The sequence below is a fragment of the Oncorhynchus keta genome, chromosome 1 (genome assembly GCF_023373465.1).
Source record: "Oncorhynchus keta strain PuntledgeMale-10-30-2019 chromosome 1, Oket_V2, whole genome shotgun sequence".
NCBI classification, from domain to species: Eukaryota; Metazoa; Chordata; class Actinopteri; order Salmoniformes; family Salmonidae; genus Oncorhynchus; species Oncorhynchus keta.
This window is the reverse complement of record NC_068421.1, coordinates 40,390,436-40,411,430: the sequence shown is the minus strand read 5'-3', so window position 1 is coordinate 40,411,430 and position 20,995 is coordinate 40,390,436. Positions and strand designations below refer to the sequence as shown.

At 45.9% G+C, this 20,995-nt stretch overlaps 1 protein-coding gene and 1 long non-coding RNA gene across 4 annotated transcripts in view; both read left to right on the top strand.

The window, feature by feature from the left end:
- Positions 1 to 481: 481 nt before the first annotated feature.
- exoc3l2b (exocyst complex component 3-like 2b) overlaps positions 482 to 20,995 on the top strand; it is a 34,553-nt gene continuing 14,039 nt past the window's right edge. The window contains exons 1-3 of one of the 3 annotated variants that reach the window (XM_052524882.1): positions 482 to 638; positions 10,786 to 11,260; positions 11,616 to 11,842. In XM_052524882.1, coding sequence (XP_052380842.1) covers positions 10,806 to 11,260; positions 11,616 to 11,842 — 682 coding nt within the window. In that variant the 5' untranslated portion in view covers positions 482 to 638; positions 10,786 to 10,805. Of the gene's footprint in view, positions 639 to 6,593; positions 6,987 to 10,785; positions 11,261 to 11,615; positions 11,843 to 20,995 lie in introns of those variants that run through there. The other 2 variants (XM_052524888.1, XM_052524879.1) reach the window with 2 other exon arrangements.
- Positions 17,918 to 18,330, top strand: LOC127931644 (uncharacterized). Its single transcript, XR_008142119.1, has 3 exons — positions 17,918 to 18,038; positions 18,075 to 18,169; positions 18,320 to 18,330. It is a non-coding gene; the product is annotated as an uncharacterized LOC127931644 (long non-coding RNA).

Below are 20,995 nucleotides of genomic sequence, written 5' to 3'. Positions count from 1 at the left end.
GCTTTACACATGAACTCTATGACCACATCCGTGTGTAGGTGTGTTCATTGCAGAATACGTTCATTAACAAAGTGCAAGACGACGAGGTAACGGGAGAATACTCCAAAACAGATCCGTTTCAGCTCCATGTGGGCTCGCTTCCATCCTGATGGCCAGCGGATAGGGCTTAGGAGGTGGCCTAAGGTTATTGACTGAAAATAGATCAGCTCTATGAAAGGGGTGTTTCAACATGCATATGGGTCTAAAACAAACAAACAAATGAATATACTAAATGAAAGTCTAGCCACAATAACCAACGGCAATTAGTATAATCAGCCTCTCTCCCTGAGGGGCCTGTAGCTCGCTATGGAGGGGGAGGGGGAGGCGGTGTGTGTGTGTGGTGGTGGTGGGGGGCAAAAATGGGATGGCCCACTTCCTCAGGAAAAAGCATCTTGCGCTATAGCCAGGAAATGGCCAACGCCAGCCCTAGAGTCCAGACGAGCCTCTGGAACAGAGAAGCAGGCATTGCTTCTGAGCTGTCGGACCTACGAGGACACAGCGACTCACACACCCACTTCGACCAGTTACATTGTCCGTGTGGCCCAGGGATGCCACTGCTGTGAGAACCACAGGGATCCTCTTCTTAACAGCATAACAAGGTAAGAGCTGGACACTGGGCCCGTGTGAAACCATATTACACTTTTCATCTCAGTTTCATGTTGTCCGGGGTGCCCCTGGTCTGGCTGGGCTCCAGTCAGAGCTCCCCTCGGAGGCAAGTGTCCTCTCCCACTCATAGAGAGCAGGGCTCCGTATTGGTCAGAGCGGAGACCAATGAGAGACCAGTGAGCGGCGGTATTCAGTGGATGCTTTCTTTAGAGTCATTCAGTATGTCACTGCTGTTTCATGTATAGTCTGTATGGTATGTTTATGCATCTGTTGTTGTGTCTGTACTATAGTCTATGGAATAACATCATTTAAATATAACTTCCTCCAAGATCAGTATTTTGTTAGCATGTATCGCAGCACTTGATAATACATACAGGGCTCCAACGCCTTGTGCATCAGGAAAAGCCATGCATAGATAACTACATGAATATACACAAAGAGCAGATTTGCTTAATTTTGAGTCCTTCTAGAAACATCCCACATAGTGGACTAGCCACAGCTGTTCGTCTGTTGGATGTTTTGATCATGTTTTCTCTGGGTGAAAAGTGAAGAGTACATTGGCTCCGCAAAACAACGTAACTGAATTCCGTGGGTGAAGCTGTAACGTCGGTGTCGTTTTTTAACCAATGTTTCAATGGTAGGAATGCCTTGTTTGATGCGGTGTAGTGCATTTCAACTACACTGACCCGCTGACCACATGTCCAGTGTTGAGGGAGCAGCCGCTTGATGATTCATTGATGATTATCTGAGAGTCCATCGGGGAATCTCTGTTGTCGTCTGCACTGTTTGTTCCTGCGTGTTTGTCACGCATGCACGGTCACGGGAAAATTCAAAGTCACTTTTTCTAGAAACATTAGAGCAACAATGACAAAGTCTAAAGATGAATCATATGAACAGTAGCTTAATATAATCCTTCAGTCCTATTTGTTTTATTTATTTAACCTTTATTTAACCAGGAAAATCCCATTGAGACCTGGAGGCTCTTTTTCAAGTGGCAAGTATAGGTCTTCTTGTGAGATATCTTACAGTGAGGCGCTATGTAACCAGGGCCCCCATTATTCACTCCTTAATACAACTGTGGGCACAGGTACACCTAGGCAATTCAAGTTTGGACAGTTCAAAGGAACAAGACCTGTTCCCACTAGGGATTTCAATGTTGAACGATCTGACCTGTACTTCAAAACGTATAACTGTAAAGAGTTTCTGTCTGGCCTTAATGATGCTACATGGTGTGATATAACATACTATAGTAGTCATAGAAGTCACAGTACCTTATGAGAGATAGTACAATGTTTTCAGGCTATAAAGTGGGTTAAGTGGATAAGTACACTGTTAAAAATGTGTGCTTTGCAACAACAAAACTAGTGACAACTGAGTTGCCACCAACTTGAAGGAGATGAAACCTTAACTTTGATGGAGTATTGAAACCAATAATCCCGATGATGTTTTGAATCCTGTCTATTGCAGAATTGGATACTTTTTCTGAAATGTCTTCATGTTTAATATTATTTTTATATATTTGATCATTTGCCATTATATACCTTTTTGGCAGGCATTGTCAAGTACAGTATTCAAACCACTAGCACTGGCTAGAGTTTTTACAGCAAGTATTGCAGGATACTGTATTTGCCGCCACCATTTGAAGTTGGAAATGTGGGAATGGGTTCTCTCATTATTGAAAGTCAACTTTCCTGACAGTTCTGATATCCATTCATCATGATTCATTACACCTCATGGCACAACAAGCTGCTTATTAATACTAATAAAGAAATACATGTTTATTTTTTCAAACATGCATGCAACATTGTGTATATAATAATGTCAAAAAAAAATATTACCCACAATCCTCTAAAAACAGAGCCACGTTGCAAGATAGGAAGTGCAAGGAGATTAAACCAGAGACTTCCAATGAGTTCAATAACTCCATTTTCTCTATCTTTGGTTATCCTCATAAAAGACACTTACATTTTGAGCAACATGTTAAGTTGGATTTATTCTTAGTTGTTTTGGTAAAATAACATTCGCCTCTGAATAATATTTTACTGTGTGGTTGATTGTGTAAAATTCAAATACAATTCCAATGTGTTTTGATGCTGCCTTTTACATGAACTGAAACAACAAAAAAGTGTTTTCACAACACTCTTAAAACCCCCAATATTCAGATTGAAGGACCACTTTGGCTGTTTCAGAGTACTTCTATTCATTTTTAAAACCCATTCGGTGTATCAGAACACTTCCATTGGGTTTACATTCAAACACCCTCCAAACACCAGATCTCAGCTTAGGTGCACTACTTTTCATGGTTTCATGACACAATCATGGCGTTTTGAGACGTTCCATTTTTACAGTGTCATATATCCAGCAAACAACCGCAAGCAATACAAAAGTTGACCAAAAAAAGAGCAACTTCATTCTCAACATCAGGGACAGAACTGCCTGCCAAACTGAGGACATCGTGGTCATGTTGCCAAGGTCAGTGGTACCAATGCCATGATTGCAAAAGAGTTTCACTCAGGAAGGAAAAGCTGAGGCAGAGAGAGACAGAGACAGAGACCGAGAGAGAAACATGGGATGTGTGGGAGTATACTGTACATAATTACATTTGTCACCAAGCCATTACAGCACACCCTTTGATAACCAAAATGGTTCTGTGGGAATCTTCTTGTATCCTCTTTTTCCTACAGTCCACATTACAATTGACTCGCCTGCTGAGTGACGAGCTAGCTTGCATCCCCCTGCCGTCCACCTGAATTAGCATTGAATTCGAACGCTCTGAACCTCTTCAGGTCAGGGAATGAGTTTGACGTCTATCTGCTCCCCAGATGGGAGAATCGTGAAGGCACCCGGATGCTACCTACTGCAGTTGGCTGCGTTTGTTTGAGTGGGACAGGAGACAGATTGATGCACTGAGACTGATGAACCGAGAGGGCATTCAATAGGGGCCCTTCACTCCGTGTGGGTTGGTAAGAGGTGCTCCGAGGGGGCTTCCCGTGGCCTGTGTGGGGCGATCAGTGCAGGATGCAGGCAGGCTATGATTGGAGCGCCCCCCCCGCTGTTCCCACACACAGGTGCTACATTGTGGAAGGTTACATAACCATGACGACAAACAAGGAAAATGTCCTGATTGGCCAGAGAGGGTGAATATTTTTGTTGAATTCACATGAAATTCATGTTAGTTGACAACTTAACAAAAATGTAAATCAAAACTAGACATTGAACTGACGTCTGCGCCTGGTGTCATCCAGCCTGGAGTGGTTTGGCAGTGGTCCCAGGGCCATACCAGCTGTCTGTGGTTTTGGAGAAACACACACAGAGAGGGGTTGTGTGGACAGAGTGGTCTATAAAGATTTGTTTTTATTTTAGTATATTTTAGCTTATCCTGAGGAAAAATGTCACCTGCCCGTGTGAATGCAGATGCCACTGTACAATATGCACGGGTTGAGAATGCAAACGTTATCGCAGAAGATGGAACCCCTTTCTAATAGCATGCAATCTTGTTCGTTCAGGAATTCCAGAACCTCAGTGGCAGAGCCTCTACCTCAAGAGATATTGAGCTACTAGAACTACCCTCATTCTTTTGCCTATCTTTTCAATCCTAGAGTGAAAGACGCTGAGATGATAGAGATATGGAATCCATTCCACAGTCATGAAGATGACCTAAAGATAACTCACTGTCTAAAAACCAAAATAACACTTGGGGGCCGTTACGAAACCGCCGACACACTGCCAAGATGAACTGTAGTGACAGCTTGGGGAAAAGGAGAGAGGGACAGAGAGAAAATGTTGGACTTGACAATGAAGAAGGCAATCTTGTGCAGCGCTATTTCCTGTTCCCCAAAGCCTGAAATACACTCCAATTGCGTGGCTCCTCTTTATAGAAGCCAAGGCACACAAATAGCCACTCTGTATTCACAGCACGCCTTAGATGTGCTGCCAGTGGCTATGTTTCCTGTCCCTCTCATCACCCACATGCCAATCAACAGGAACAGGCCCAACTAGTGGTGTGCTCAAAGTGTTTCCACTCAGACAGATCCAATCACTGCTCTGTAATTCATCTGTTTGGGACAGGACATTGGAGGACTCACTCAACGGGATGCTGAAAGGTGGCAAAGTTCATTCCAACTCTCATATCCATGCAGTGCTTGGTCTCTACTACCAGACACTGGAGCATACAGAGCACCCTGATTCTGGCCAGGGGAGACTATTCAGAACTGTATTACCTTGACATTTTAGTCAGTTAGCAGGCACTCTTATCCAAAGCGACTTACCTAAGCAATTAGGATTAAGTGCCTTGCTCAAGGGCACATCGGCAGACTTTTAAACCTAGTTGACTCTGGGATTCGAACCAGCAATCTTTCAGTTACCAGCCCAACACGCTTAACTGCTAGGCTACCTGCCGTATATGGTGTGTATCCATTTAGTGATGGATTGCAAATCATTCTCAAATGATCTCAGCGAGGGTAAATCCCTGCTCGAGTGCACAGGTGTCAAACTCATTCCACTGAGGTCTGAGTGGCTGCAGGTTCTTCCGCTCCTCCCTTGTACCTGATTGAAGAATCAAGGTCACTAATTAGTAAGGAACTCCCCTCACCTGGTTGTGTATGGCTTCATTGAATAAGTTTGACACCCCTGGTGTACTGTATCTTCATGCAACTCGTTGTCTCTGACAAATAAGTTCTGGCATTCCAGCATGACTTAGCACTATGCGAGGTGGGGTAACTGAGTACTCTGTCCTTAAAGAACTGCAGGCCAACTGTGTTAGCCAAGGTGACTGGTGGTGGCCACTCGCTCTTCCGGTTCAGAGTCTGTGTCCAGCGGCAGCCCAGGTTAATCAGTATCACCATCCATTCTCAAAGTCAAAATCACTAAAAGCTTGATGCTTGTTGTGAGTGCTGTGCATGCTGTGTGAGTGCTGTGCAAAATAAAAATAAAAAAACACTTACGAGAAACCATTGCTATTCTAAAGTGTCCACCAACTACGGAGCGTAAATATTTATAATTCATGTGTATTAGACTCTTTCACTTGTCCCCATGACTTAACCTTGTAGAACTTTTTAAGATGGTTTTTGAGGTCAGGCAGGCTGAAAGGGCACTCTGGGGACCATCCTTTGTTTATGCATCAATACATCTGCGGCTAAGCTTTTCCCAATTGTTTACTGTACTCTCAGCCTCCCAGGCTCAAACGGATTTCTCAATGTTTTTACTGAGTGCCAGAATCGAGAGGAATTGAGAGGAAAACGGGAGTTTGTGTAGTCTGGGGTGCTTCTTCCAACACGGCTCCAAACAATGGTGTCCTTATTGGCTGTCAAAAACGAAATGTACCCCGCCGTGACGCACTCGTACACAACTCCTATTGTCTTTTTGAGAGTGAACTGATATGTATTTGAGTGACTTCCTTTCAGCGCGCGTGCTGAGGCCATTTTGCTCTGGACAACTTACAGGCCAGTGAGGCCAGAGAGAAGGGCAGAGAGAAGGGCAGAGAGAAGGCCAGAGAGAAGGGCAGAGAGAAGGGCAGTGAGAAGGGCAGGGACAGGACATTGACCTTTTGAGGGATGTGCTCCATTTGTTCACAAGGCACAAGGTGGACTTTTGAGTTCTATCTTAATGGACATTTTCTTATGGCAAAATATGTGTAGGGAGCCTTTTAGGATTCAATTTTAACTCTATAGCACTACCTACCCCACAATATTCCATCGTGGAATATTGCCATCAGTGATCATTAATGATAGCATCCTATTTATGTAGACTGCAGAGGGTGTCAGTCTCACAGAACGGACAAAGGTGACTCGCATAACACAATAATGCGATGTTTTGTGAATAAACTGTCTACAATAAATCATCAGTCAGGATGACTGACAGAAGCGCAAGCCATTGGCTGATCCAGGGTCATAATGTAACAGGTGAGGTAGCCTACCGTAGCACTGTAAACCTGACTGGAAATTCCAGGGGAATCCCGTCTGTTTTTTTCCCCTTCCATTTAGCGGAGGTATACTGTTTTACTGGAAACGTGCGGACAAGACAGCGTGGCATTACACGTCTGTAAGAGAGAACTTATTAAATTGATTCTGACAGCAACTCTAGAGACCTTAGTCGCACTGCTGTCAATGCCTTCGCGCGATGCCAGGGTTGCTGCTTCGCGTCACGGCGATACGCTCCTCGTCCAGAAGCCAGCCCACAGAAAATAAAGGGACGAAGCTTTATGGGACTTTCAGCAGCGCATTGAGCGCAGCAGTCTCTCACCTGACGAGACAACGTCATCTTGGTTTGTGACTAGTTCTTGGATTTCACTTTTAGTTGTATTTTTGGTGCATGTTTTTAATAAGCGAGCAATCATGAATCATGTAAGTAGATTGATCTGTTGTGTGTTTCTCTGACTGTTATTGGATAGTCATTATGATTTTGTCACTAATGGACTGACACTGATGACATTGACAAATGGCATTAACCTACAAACAGGAGTGTCTAGGGAAATGTGGTACATTTACACGTTGTAATTGTATTCATTATTTTTCAGTGTTGTGTATGATGAAACATAACGTGCTATATTTTAATTTAAAGGTATTTGCAGAGATCATCTTCCGATTTTCAGTTTTTGTGTTATATTTCGGTGGCAGTAGACTATGACAAACTACAGTTTGTAAAACTATACAATTTAACCCCCAAAAATGTTAAATCGCATTATCTGGTGTTACAATCTGTAGCTAGTTTGAGATTCCTGAATCTCTTGAAAATGATTGAGTTTATAAAGAGTCAAGCTCAGGGTTCTGCATTAGAGACTAATCTGATTAGTTCATAAATAACAACCTTTGTAGAATAACTATTGATCAGAAAAGTCTCTAATGCCGAACGCTGAGCTTGACTCTCTTTATAAACACAAGCATTTTCAAGAGATTCATGATGCATTCCTCTGCACTCAGGAGAATTTAACTCGAAATGAGCTGACTGTGACATATTTTCTTCCTTCAGAAGAAAATCCAGAAAGTCCACTTCATTTTTTGGGGGGGTCCCCCTCCCCTCTTTTAGATCTGCTCACAGCCAGCACTGTGGATTTAGACATGGGTCTACCAGAGAACGGTTAACTATTTACTGTCCTAAATATGTTGAAATAAGGGACCTGTCATGGAAAAAACGCAATCTTTGCCGAAGTCTTATAGTGTTGTGTTAGCTGTTGCAACTACTGAGCAATGCTGATGTGATAGTGAGCTGCTTTGCTTCATCCCTTAATATGATCCTGATGACAGATACCGTATTAGAGCTCATTGTTCAAAGTCAACACTGAGATTGGAAGCCAAGATTGAGATGAAACCTGGCCCATCAAGGACACCGAAGGGCGAAATCACCTGTTGTTTCATTTTTCCTCGTAGATGAGGAAATAATTGAGGGGGAAAAAAACAGCCTTTCCAAAGTAATCGTAATTACTCGTACAGGTATTTCCTATGCTGCTAATATGTTTTATTGGATTCACATTCCCATGTCGCCAGTCTCCATAACACCATCGCTCTCAGGACAGTTTCTGTCCTCAAGGAAAGTTACACAAAACTGTGTGTTTTTGGGGCCCTTCCAACATTATTGGGCCTCTCCTCTAACCACTGCCTTCATTGAGTGGCCTTAGGCCAGGATGGAGACGGAGAGAAGCCCCTCATATCAGACACATCTTGACGGCAGGCCTGGCCTCTCTGCAGTAGCTCGATGCCCGCTCTCTCCCTTCTGACCTTCAGAGAAGAGACTAGATGTCTTCAGAGAGGGGACTTTGGACCCAGTGAAGTCTTTAATTACACACTATCGTGTTCAGTTCAACAGTTCAAACTTATTCTGAGCCTTTTTCTCAGTCTCTAAAATCTTAAATATCTGGAGGTCAAGCCTGAGTCTAGGCCTATTCAAGACATGAGAGTAAAGAGGGTTGTTTGTTGATTTGGCTAACAAACAACACATTGGCGTCATACATATCCAGCCAATCCAGAAGGACATGGTGTACAAGCTTTTGAAGTTTATCTGTGTCAAGAGAGATGAGACCCTCGATAGTGTGTGTAAACAAAACAGAAATGCCTGGCCTGGCTGGTGAGTTGTGCCGTTGGCCCGTTGCAGAGGTGGAGGGGAGGGGACCAAGGGGGACCTGTCCCTTTTGTCTGCTACTTGGTCCTGGACGAGACAGGAAGTAGAGTTAGTCTGGGAAAGTGGTCCCCGTATCTCCCCCAGTGATCTAACTGCTGTTTTCATAATGGCTCCTCTGATTAGGTTATAATTAGAGCAGGAATTACAATGTGGCTTTAGTAGCTAAATAGATGAGGAGGTGTGGGAGAGCGGGATGGATAACAAGGAGGGCTGTCCACGGGACCACTTGTTACATCCACTCTCAAAAAAGCTTATCAGACATCTGTGTTACTAGTGTCACCAACTGTCGCCAGTGCCACATGCTCACACAACTCGGTTTGTCAACATCATGCTTCATGTTGATGTCCCTCCGTGAATATCTGTGCATTTAGCAAGTCAAAGATGGGCATTTGCTTTTGCTTTGCAGAACTATTCCGTATCTTTTTAGTTTCCTTGTTGTCATGCCGCTAGTTGGGCTTGCTTCCTGTTGTTTGCTCATATGTCATGACCTTGAACCAAATGGGTAAAATATAACTTCATTAGTAAGGGTGTGTAATAATAATAACACATTTATAACCAGAGTCACATGCAGGCTTATTCTGTCACATCACTTATATAGCCCATGTTGTGTAAAGAAAAACGAAATGGTTCACTGTTACATAATATCCCTTTCCACAAACCGGTCATCAGTTGTCTGTCTCAGTCGTAGCAGTTTCCTTCGCCCCTTGGTTAACATCCCCTCCCTAGACAGGTGGGTACTTTTCCATGCTGGCGACCTGGTCTAAATAAGGACAGCTGTGTATATCACTCTTATCTGGTATAACAATATTCTCAGTGTGGTTCCCCTGGAGGTTGGCTCTCTAATTGCACGGGGAAACCTTAAACGCTTTAGCCACCACATGGAAAAAGCATCCAGACGCATTGTCATTCTAAAACACTTAGGGAAGCGAGAAAACAATAGGTCCTCTTTAGGAATTCAAAACACGCTGACCGTAATAATTTGTGGAAAGCCATTCATGTTATTGTGAAACATCACGAATCAAGTCATTTTTTTGCCCAAATCTGACATGGAACGTGTTTTAGAATATGTTATATCCAAGCAAATCATTCATCATGTTTGACTTAGTTTTTACTTTACCCAGAATTCATCAAGGAATTTTCATTGATTAGAACAAAATCAATACTTTTTTTTGTTTGTCTCAAGTATCGGTAGGAGTAGGTAGGAGAGCATCGTAAATTGGTGAGCGAAGGAGGTCTCAGGATTTTCCATTGATAAATTCAGGACTTCCCACTCAAATGTTCTCAAATGCCACTTTCATTTCCCCCCCAAATAAGGGCACGGAACTAGCGGCCTCCATCATTACCCTAAAGCTTTTGAACACACACACAGAGGAAGTGATTCAGCGTTGTCCCTTCCCCTTGTCACCAGCCGTAAATACCGCAGGGCTCTCGGTGTGGCAGGAAGCCCATAGAGAGGAACAAATAGGTTTTCTTGAAAAGGGTCAAAGGGCATCAAAGACTATAGTGCATAAACAAGTAGAACAATGATCTGAAACCTAATAAAATAGCCCCAGATCCTGGATCTTAGCCACATGACCATAATAACGTAGCACATCTATTCATAACCGCCTTCCCACCCAAATGGAAGCAGGGTTAGGGTTTTCATGGTGATTCCTGTTTGGGTGGTAAGGCGGACGGTTACATGTTAATGTTTTACCAGATAGACTCTTTATAGAGAATGATTGTTGTTAACCATCCAATATATGAACTCTCCCGTTACCCGACACAATGGGGGGCAGTAACATTGGGTGAACAGATGACTTATCTTAAAACTGTATATCTGAGTTACTTTAGTAACTGTCTTTATTAGCTGTGTCAGAAGAAATCTTATCAGGTAGCCTAGTATAATGAGCAAAGAAAGATGTGTGACACTGCATTTATCAGTTCCATTCAGGCCAAATTTTATGGAAGCATCTCTTGGAAAAGATCCCCTGTAATCATTCTACATCTCTCTCTTTCTCTCTCTCTCTCTCTCTCTCTGTTCCTTAGTTTAACCCCCAAGTGGAAGCATGCCCATCCTCAAGAACCTCCCAGCGCGGCTGAAGGGAGGCAGCAGGGTGAACGGGGAGTTGGAGAACACGCGTGGCGAGCTGATCCTTCGCAAGATGAGCCTGAAGCTGAGCCCCTTTGAGGTGCCCAGTGACAATGAGGAATGGGCTCAGGCACACTCACTCCTGGACGGGGGCACACCACGAGACCGTAACCCCTTCGAGGACGAGGAGGATGAGAATGAGGCGAACGAGGAGAGACGTGGCGGCTCAGGGAGGAGTTCGTTCAAGGGCACCCTGGACCGGATCCGTGGCGTCTCCCCACTAAAGACTCTGGGCAAGCTGGGCAAGGGGCTCCGTATGTCAGGACGCAGTAAGGGCACTGCCACCCCTTCCCCTCAGGGGTCCGTTGCAAGCACCCCCACCTCAGAGAAGAAGAAGAAGGGCCGACGGAGCTCAGAGGGAAGCTTACTCAGGTACAGGAGGAGTAGAGGGAAGCTTACTCAGGTACGAGAGGTGTAGAGGGAAGCTTACTCAGGTACGAGAGGTGGAGACGGAAGCTTACTCAGGTACGAGAAGTGTAGAGGGAAGCTTACTCAGGTACGAGAGGTGTAGAGGAAAGGTTACTCAGGTACGAGAGGTGTAGAGGGAAGCTTACACAGGTACGAGAGGTGTAGAGGGAAGCTTACTCAGGTACGAGAGGTGTAGAGGAAAGCTGTTGAGGTGGTTTAGTAGAGGATGTTGAACTCAGCCCACATCTCCTATAACCTAACCCCCTTAAGATAAATAAAGGTTCAATGAAATGAAAAATTAACCCTTAACTCCGCACAGATTTGCAGGGAAGTGCAGGGAGAGCCTTCGCAAGGAAAGCCTGCCCAACGGGGAGCTGTGCTCAGAGAGCGAGGGGGGCGACTCTTCCAGCCGACGGCTCTCCTTCATGAAGATGGTGGGCCTGGGCAAGCTGAATAGGGGGTCCATGGCCGACCACTCGTCTCATGAAGAGGAGGTGGTGGAGGAGGAAGTGGTGGAGGAGGTGAAGCCAAGGGAGCCCCTCTCAGGTAAGGACAGCCCTCAGTGGAGCACTGGGTTACTAAGGGTCAGCCAGTGTGCACTGGGATCCACTCTGAAGGATTCCAACGGGGGTCACATGATGACTGTCAATGACTGTTGATTGGTAACAGTAAGGTCATGCTAGCTCACCATTACGTTTGAGGAGTGAAGATACTGGTCAAATTAATGGAGATCGTGGCTAATAATAACCCATTTACCCAATAATAACCCATTTACCCAATAATAACCCAAACATTTCAACTGTTATTTTGCCTTGGATTATATCACTAAATCACATTTTAACCAATGAGTAAAACCACTCAGGTCAACCACAACAGACAGAGACGCACTCTATGTGCCAAGTTAGTTGATAGTTATGGCCCAGGTTTACTTCAGTTCAGCAGGGCGTTCCATGTGTCACTGGTCTATGATACAACAGTGTCAGCCTCCTTTCCAGTAAACAATCATTCCCGCCATAATCCCTGCAGTATGTTACTATTTTCACCACGGGAATGATGCTATCAATGTCTCAATGTCTGGGCTATTTTTGGACACTTTGGAAACAATGGGAGAAAGATGTCGCTGGGATAGAGGAGACCAGGTCCAACTAGGCCACGGCTGAGAGATGCGGTCATCCCCATGCAGGAGGACCAACCAAAGGATTTCCCACATAAATGTTTGATGTAGGGTGGTGTTGTGGTGCTGTTGGGACCTTATTCACTATTACGCTGGCCTTCCTCGCCGTTAAATATGTGCTGTTCCGTTACCCACCGTTGTTCATTAAATGGCATCTCCGGTATGAAAGAGTATAATTAGCACACAAACCACACTACGGGGTTGCTTGAAAAGGTACTCCATTACGCTTAGAATATCCAATGTTAGAAGAAAAAGGTTTTATTGAGTAATTATTGTACACTAATCATTGTCTGACGATAGGTCTGTTGAATATTTGTAAAGCACAGAACTTGATTTCCGCGAGTCTGAACTTAATCCAGAGCTTAATGGTCGGGATAGTGTGTGAGCACTCAGTAATGGTGTTCCCCTCATGTCAGCTCTGCTCGAGATCAGCTTTCATGTTTAATACCAACAGGTTGTGCCTGTCTCTCTGTGTGAGGAGTAAAGATAAGGCTGATGTTGGCAGCAACAGCCCCGCATATTTTTTTGTTATGATCAAGAATGCAGAGGGCCAGTTAGACAGCTTTACGAAGAGCACAGAAACGGCTGAGAGCTCAGGATCAGACATGTCCACTCTTTGTCCTGGCCTTTCAGTAAGCAAGCAGTCCAAATACCATCTTATCACGCTCAAAATATCACTGAGATGTGTTGTTTACAGGCTGTTGACTTCATGCCTCCATTGCTAAGACCCAGAGGACAAGTCGCGCGTTCGGAGGCTTCGTGTCGATGCTGCTTCTCCGTGCTCATGCCATTTTACCTGCACCACTGGGCCCCATGACGTATCTGAGACTAGTGAATCGGGACAGAATGGCCTTATCGCCTTAGGAGTTCAGCCGAACTCGAAGCTCTACACCATTACACCTCGCCCCGGGGATCCATGCATGAGTGCCGTACGGAGAGAGTGATGAAGGAGGGATCCACGGAGGAGGAATGGGATGCGTGCTCCACTGCATTTCAACCATGTGTGTTATTTCTTGGGTGAACCCCCTAGCTGACGCACAGCGAACATATATTTGAATGTGTTTGTTAGGGGAAAAACACGGAGCTTTCTGGCATTGTTCTCTCAGCTGTCAGCCCAAACTGTTGTTGGTTGTTACCCCCCTGCAGATTTCTTTCATTAATTTCCTCATGCCACAAAACTGAAACTTCTCCTATTTTAAAGGTCTTTTCAGGGTTGTGTTGAGGCTGGTAAATATTTAACATCAGAATTTTCTTACAAGAGGGTTCAATGGCAGTAGCAGTAACATTCTCACCAGGCCCTCCCTCTGTTAAGAGACGGGCCCTCCTTCAACATGGAACAAGCCTTTGTTCCTTGAGGCGGTTTGTTTCTGGACTGGTCCTTGTAAAAGAGCCAGGGGCGAAGGCAAAACAGGACGGACAGTTTATGTTTGTGGACATCGGTATTGTGGTGTTCATTACAAAAAGAAACCAGTATGTGCTCGGCTAAGTAGACTGTGTGACTGTGCTCAAGTGTCAGGAAATACCTCAGTAATGGAGAGTGAGTGACTATTTAGACTCTTTGCCAACTGTTTCAGACGTATTGAAAGAAAAATGTTCATGATCCGCCAACCGAAAATGGAGGGTGCTGATATTAAATGATTCAAGACAGGATATAGACAAGAGAATACAGACGTAAACTATATTGAAACTAAGGAAACATGTATTCATATGCGAAACCGCAGTACATCTTGCAACCCATCCGAGCCTTGAAAGTAAAGCAGTTCAATCTGTGTAGCCTGAAAGAGCACAAAGCTATAGCAACCTCAACACTGCTCCCTGTACCTCCACATGGGATTTTCCCTTCAGTCTTCTTCCAATCAGATGAATGTGGCCACCAACCTGGCCCCCAAGTATTCAGAAAGCTAGGGTCGGATTACAACATATTCTGACCAAGCCATCAGCCCACAGCCCCCTGCCCCAACCCAGCTCCCCCATCATTGTCAGCCCAAGCTGGTGAACCAGCTAACATGGTAGCCATGATCTGTAGCCATGATCTGTAGCCATGATCTGTAGCCATGATCTGTGGATCCACATTGGATTGAGTTCATAGCATCCAAGAGCTCCTTGATAACAGGGCCATATAGGAGGTGCAGGCCACTGCCTTGTGAATATGATTTCCAGGCCTTGCTAAATGACACAACCCCAAGGCCCCTGGACCATAAAACCATAGCTAGCGCTGGCTCATGTCCTGCAATACCTGCTGTGAAAACTGTGTCGGGATCCTAGCAACTAATGGCTATAATAGCCATGATGAAATGCATGCTGCTTCCTCTCATATTCAATATATGCCCTTGAAACACAGCAGTTGTAACACTGTCAGTTTAAAGTGTCCGGGCAGAGCTGCCTTTTCTGCCAGAGTGACAACCCAGGGAGTGAACTTGTCCTATCATCTGATTCGTGTTTGTTTTGTTACTGTCGGTCGAACGTCCAGAGCAATGAGGAGAAAGGGGAATCTGAGTGCAGTGCACTACCGACTCCCAGGATGAGTTCATGTGATCAGTCCCAGCCCTGCTGGGATGTGGGCTGACGGGAGGGAGTGACTGGGGAGGAGGCCTCTCTGTCTCCGGGCCTCCGCTCACTTCGCATAGACGCCATGTCACTCTCCATCCGGAGGGACAACCAAGGCCTGGAGGGCTGGCCTGTGACCAAAGGCTTTCTCAGGACAGGGCAAGGACAGGGCCTGGCTCGCTTTGTTGTGGCTGAGCTTGGGATTGTGGAGAAAGGGATGGAATGAGAGGGTGGGAAGGGAAGGGGGGAACAGATTTGACCCAGCTGTGCCTGCAGGATTATGGGGGAGTTTGGTGGAGCTGTGGGGAGGTTGTTGGATGCTCCTCTGCTTATTAGATTTTTAGCTTTTGGAGGAAAATATTTATCTGCCTCGCACACGCTGAGATGTGAAGACAGGCAGGCTGCCTCTAGCTTGGTCCCAGATCTGTTTAGCATAGACAACTACCATAGCAGTTGGCTCTACTAACAGATCTGGGACCAGGCTAGGCTGCTTCTGTTTTAGATAAAGGCTGAATGGGTACCAGAGAATGGGAGTGGTTGAGTTTCTACAGCTCAGGTGTCCACATACAGTTCCCATAGAAAGCCTGCAGAGGACTGAGGAGGTGGTGGGCGTATATGCTGGTCTTAGATTTTAGAGATACAGTCATTTATTTAGTTATATATATATATATTTTTACTTTTACCCCTTTTTCTCCCCAATTTCGTGATATCCAATTGGTAGTTACAGTCTTGTCCCATCTCTGCAACTCCTCTACAGACTCAAGAGAGGCGAAGATACAGTTTAAAGGGAACATGTGATGCTGCTTTGAATTCACTGGAGAGAGAAGTGTTGTTTTTTGGAGTCAAGGAAGGAGGCTCATATTTGCCTTGCTTGGCACCCCCGGACAATAGAGCGCCGCCAGGCTCTGGAGAGCGTCTCGATGGCAGTTCTACAGGTGCGTTCTTACCCTGCATCATTTGCATAGAGAGTACACTACATATCAATACATATTGATTTTACTCCTTTTTGGAATAAAAAAACAACAACATTTCCCCCTAAATTCCTCAAGGTAAAGTTCCATAACATAGCCGCAGCCTTCATAGAGATCCCATAGGCGGCCCTGGCAGCATTATAACTTTTGTGGTTTGCACTGAGGAAGGGTGGTGTCACTGCTATACATTAGCTGGGTATGTTCTGTATGGCAGGCTTATGGGACAAGTGCCTTGGAACAAAAGACCAGTGTTCCCATGTACTGTTTAGCTTAGCTCAGCGTCTGTGGAACTGCCCATTCCAGGCCAATCTGTGCATTTAATGATCCCCGAATAGGCCGTCAAATCTGTGCAAAGCCCTCAAACATCTGGCATGCCAGTGCTGGTGTTATTTCAAGGGGATACGTTATAGGGCCTCAACAAAAAAAAACACACAAAAAAAAACATCTCTACTCAAAGTGAGGGCCACTGACTTCTCACCTTAACGTGGTGATTGTGAGCAGGCCGAGCCACGGCGGACGGTTACTCCCTCTCTGTGACGCGTCGTCACCAGCCACACCACGCTCTGTCTGTGGGCAGACCACCATCATGTGGAAGACGTGGTGTCTTCCTATCACAAGGGAAGATGAACAGTCCTTTTCCACCTCCCGCTCTCTTTAAGGGAGATGTGCCTGGCTGAATTATGTTTTATATGCGTTGGCAGGCAGCTTTGGAAATGATGGAGTGATGTTGGGGGGGACGGGTATGGGCGGTGCCATGGCATCACTTCTCTTCCTCAAGCGGGACAGGGAAGGATGAGCAAGGCGATAGGCCGGCAGTGGCGCGCCCCCTCATCCTCTAGTTCATTTATGGGAACAGGGAGAAAAAACGGGCAACTCAGCGTGGCAGTGGAAGCCGTGAGGTTCCCCGAACAGAGCAAGAGGGGCGGTTATTTACACAGCTGATCTGTGACGCACCATAGCAGTGGTTCAATGTGCTTCTTAGGCCAATAAGAGAGAGTCCCCAAAGTGGTGTCATGTCAACGCCCCAGCCCCACACCTCCCTGCCCCTTTTCCTAGGGTCGTTGTGTTCAGTCACCACACCAATTAAATGTAGGAGGAGGAAATTACATCATTTCCTGCCATGCTGCTGGGCTGTGCAGGACAACAGCATGTGAATTGCTATCCGGCTGTCCAGAGACACAAATGACTTATGCAAGCAGATCGGGAGCCTTATTGAGTTTGAAACCTGATGCTGAGACACAGAGCAGCCCATTCACTAGCATATACAGTAAACAGACATGGCTGACTCCTCCTGCTTCTCATCAGACAGCTAACCTTCTCCTCCCAGTGCTATGCTCATGCCCCAGTCACCTCACTTAGGCTGGGCGGTATGCAGAGACAAGCATCTCCAAACACTCTAGGACACAGTGATTCACTACACTGACCCCTCTAATCACATTGTGTGATTACTGTAAAAACCTACCCCCTTGCACTTATCACACAGAATGTGCAAACAGCTCTTTTGAGTTTTCTTTTGTGTAAACTATTGTTACACAATAGCGCTCTATGCATGTTGCACAAGCAAGCATTGCATGTATGTTTTTTTGTCAAACTGTAGTCAGCTGCTTTGGGTGTAAGGGCTGGATTTATAAAGGTGTAGTTGTACCGTACTCCATTAGCTTGGGCCCACAACTTGCTCACCTTCATAAAACTGAGTGGTTTGTTGTTGCGGTAAAACCTGGTAATACATACTTTGACGTGTTCCTTGGCGTATAGAGCTTAGCAACTTTAAATATGTCTGTATTAAAATATGCATACAGCTAGCTTCATTGCTTTGCAGGTGTGATTGGAAAGCTTCCTCCATCCACCATTCCGTTTCAGGTACTAGGAACACTTTCAGGTACTGGGAACACTTTCAGGTACTGGGAACACTTTCATGTACTGGGAACACTTTCAGGTACTAGGAACACTTTCAGGTACTGGGAACACTTTCAGGTACTAGGAACACTTTCAGGTACTGGGAACACTTTCAGGTACTGGGAACACTTTCAGGTACTAGGAACACTTTCAGGTACTAGGAACACTCAGGTACTGGGAACACTTTCAGGTACTGGGAACACTTTCAGGTACTAGGAACACTTTCAGGTACTGGGAACACTTTCAGGTACTGGGAACACTTTCAGGTACTAGGAACACTTTCAGGTACTAGGAACACTCAGGTACTGGGAACACTTTCAGGTACTGGGAACACTTTCAGGTACTAGGAACACTTTCAGGTACTGGGAACACTTTCAGGTACTGGGAACACTTTCAGGTACTGGGAACACTTTCAGGTACTAGGAACACTTTCAGGTACTGGGAACACTTTCAGGTACTAGGAACACTTTCAGGTACTAGGAACACTCAGGTACTGGGAACACTTTCAGGTACTGGGAACACTTTCAGGTACTGGGAACACTTTCAGGTACTGGGAACACTTTCAGGTACTGGGAACACTTTCAGGTACTAGGAACACCCAGGTAACACTTTCAGGTACTAGGAACACTTTCAGGTACTGGGAACACTTTCAGGTACTGGGAACACTTTCAGGTACTAGGAACACTTTCAGGTACTGGGAACACTTTCAGGTTCAGGTACTGGGAACACTTTCAGGTTCAGGTACTGGGAACACTTTCAGGTACTGGGAACACTTTCAGGTACTAGGAACACTGTTGATGGCTGATCTATGGATTGGTCAGTTAATGAGCAACTTAGAATGGGAGACCGTTCCCCATTTGTCCTAATGTTCTCTTGAACTTCTGCTATGCTTTTGTTACCCACCAGATCCCACCATGCGGAGAGAGGCACTTTTGCCAGCCAACTCCCATAACCACAATAAGTTAATCAACAAGTGTACTTCACCATCCGATAAACGCTGACTGAACTTTGGTCTGAAATGCCATCATGGGGCCCAGGCATGAAGAGCATTTCAAAGCTCTCTGCTCTAGAAAAACCATCAACACCTAAATGGGTGTATTCCTGTAAAATGATGGTTTTGTTTAGCACATAAGACTGTTTATTGGAATGGTCTATGTAAATGAGTCTGTTTCATTTCGCATTTGCTTTCAGTAAGTGAGGTCATGTGAAAAGGACTCCAGGAGCCTTACAGTATGTTGGCCAATTCCATTAGGGCAGCACAACCAGGGACTGAGTCAAAGACATGAAGTAGGGCTTGGTCTCAGGGACATCATGCACCCATTATTTTCGAGGTGTCACGCAGTACGTGAGGTTGGATGGGTGGAGAATTTAACATTTTTCAGAGTCTCTCCCCTCCTCAAGAAACCAACTTTCGACCCCTCTGACGTCAGAAAACTACAGACCATTATCCCCCCGCACCTCTCTGATTCAGAGGGGTTGGGTTAAATGCGGAAGACACATTTTGGGTTGAATGTATTCAGTTGTGCAACTGATTAGGTATCCCCCTTTCCCCTTATTTTTTTATTTCCAAAACACATGAGCCTGCTGTCTCTGACCAACTCTCTCATTATCAGTCAGGCTTCAAGACTGGTCACTCAACCGAGACTGCTTCCCTCTTTGTTACGGATGCTCTCCACACTGCCAAAGCAGTTGACTCTCTCTCCTCTGTTCTCATCCTCATAGATCTATCTGCTGCCTTCCACAACGTGAACCATCAGGTCCTCCTCTCCACCCTCTCAGGGCTGGGCGTCTCAGGCTCTGTCAGGTCCTCCTCTCCACCCTCTCAGGGCTGGGCGTCTCAGGCTCTGTCAGGTCCTCCTCTCCACCCTCTCAGGGCTGGGCGTCTCAGGTCCTCCTCCTCCCACCCTCTCAGGGCTGGGCGTCTCAGGCTCTGTCAGGCTCCTCCTCCTCTCCACCCTCTCAGGGCTGGGCGTCTCAGGCTCTGTCAGGTCCTCCTCTCCACCCTCTCAGGGCTGGGCGTCTCAGGCTCTGTCAGGTCCTCCTCTCCACCCTCTCAGGGCTGGGCCTGTCAGGTCCTCCTCCCACCCTCTCAGGGCTGGGCGTCTCAGGCTCTGTCAGGTCCTCCTCTCCACCCTCTCAGGGCTGGGCGTCTCAGGCTCTGTCAGGTCCTCCTCTCCACCCTCTCAGGGCTGGGCGTCTCAGGCTCTGTCAGGTCCTCCTCTCCACCCTCTCAGGGCTGGGCGTCTCAGGCTCTGTCAGGTCCTCCTCTCCACCCTCTCAGGGCTGGGCGTCTCAGGCTCTGCACACACAGGCTGCTCCTGCCAGGTGGCGTGGAGAGGATCTGTGTCTGCACCAAGACATGCTAAGTAGAACCATAAAGGGTTCTTGGGTTTGTCCCGATAGGTGAACCCTTTTTTGGTGCTCGGTAGAACCCTTTGCATATATCATAAGGCCTTTCTTGGATGGCCTAGTTATACCCTAACACATCTGTGTTAGGAAACTCCTGGTTTACAGCCCGCATCATGCCTGCAAGTTAAGCTGGCTTGCAAAGTGACGTGTAATTCCTATCGGAATCCAGCCAGAGTTAGGATATCCAACACTGTTTGTTACCTTTTAACCATCCGCAACCTGCATTCAGAATGACTGCCAGGGCAGGGAAGATTGAATTCTCAATCATCTAAACTGGAACAACCATCTCAGTAACGGGTGCAATAAGCTCAACTACTAACCGATTGGATTAGTTTAGCCTGTTTATCTCTGTGTAGCATAAAATGATTCAACCAATCAATGTATATGCAAAAACACAGATATTAAAGCAAACTATTCTGAAAATCACCCTGCAATAGAGCATCCTGGGAAAATAGGATGTGCAGCAATGTTTCTATGTATAACCCTTCTTGCCTTCCAAAGTACCCTTCTTGCCTTCCAAGGAATAATCAAAGAATCCTTCCTTCCAAAAACCCTTTTTCTAAGAGTGTGCTCTTTTCTCTCTATACTAAGTCACCCGGCTCTGTCATATCCTCACGTGGTCTCTCCTATCGTTGCTCTGTGGGTGACAATCTCTGCGTGCCAGGCAGACGTCTCAGCTTGGGTGTCGGTCCACAACTTCAA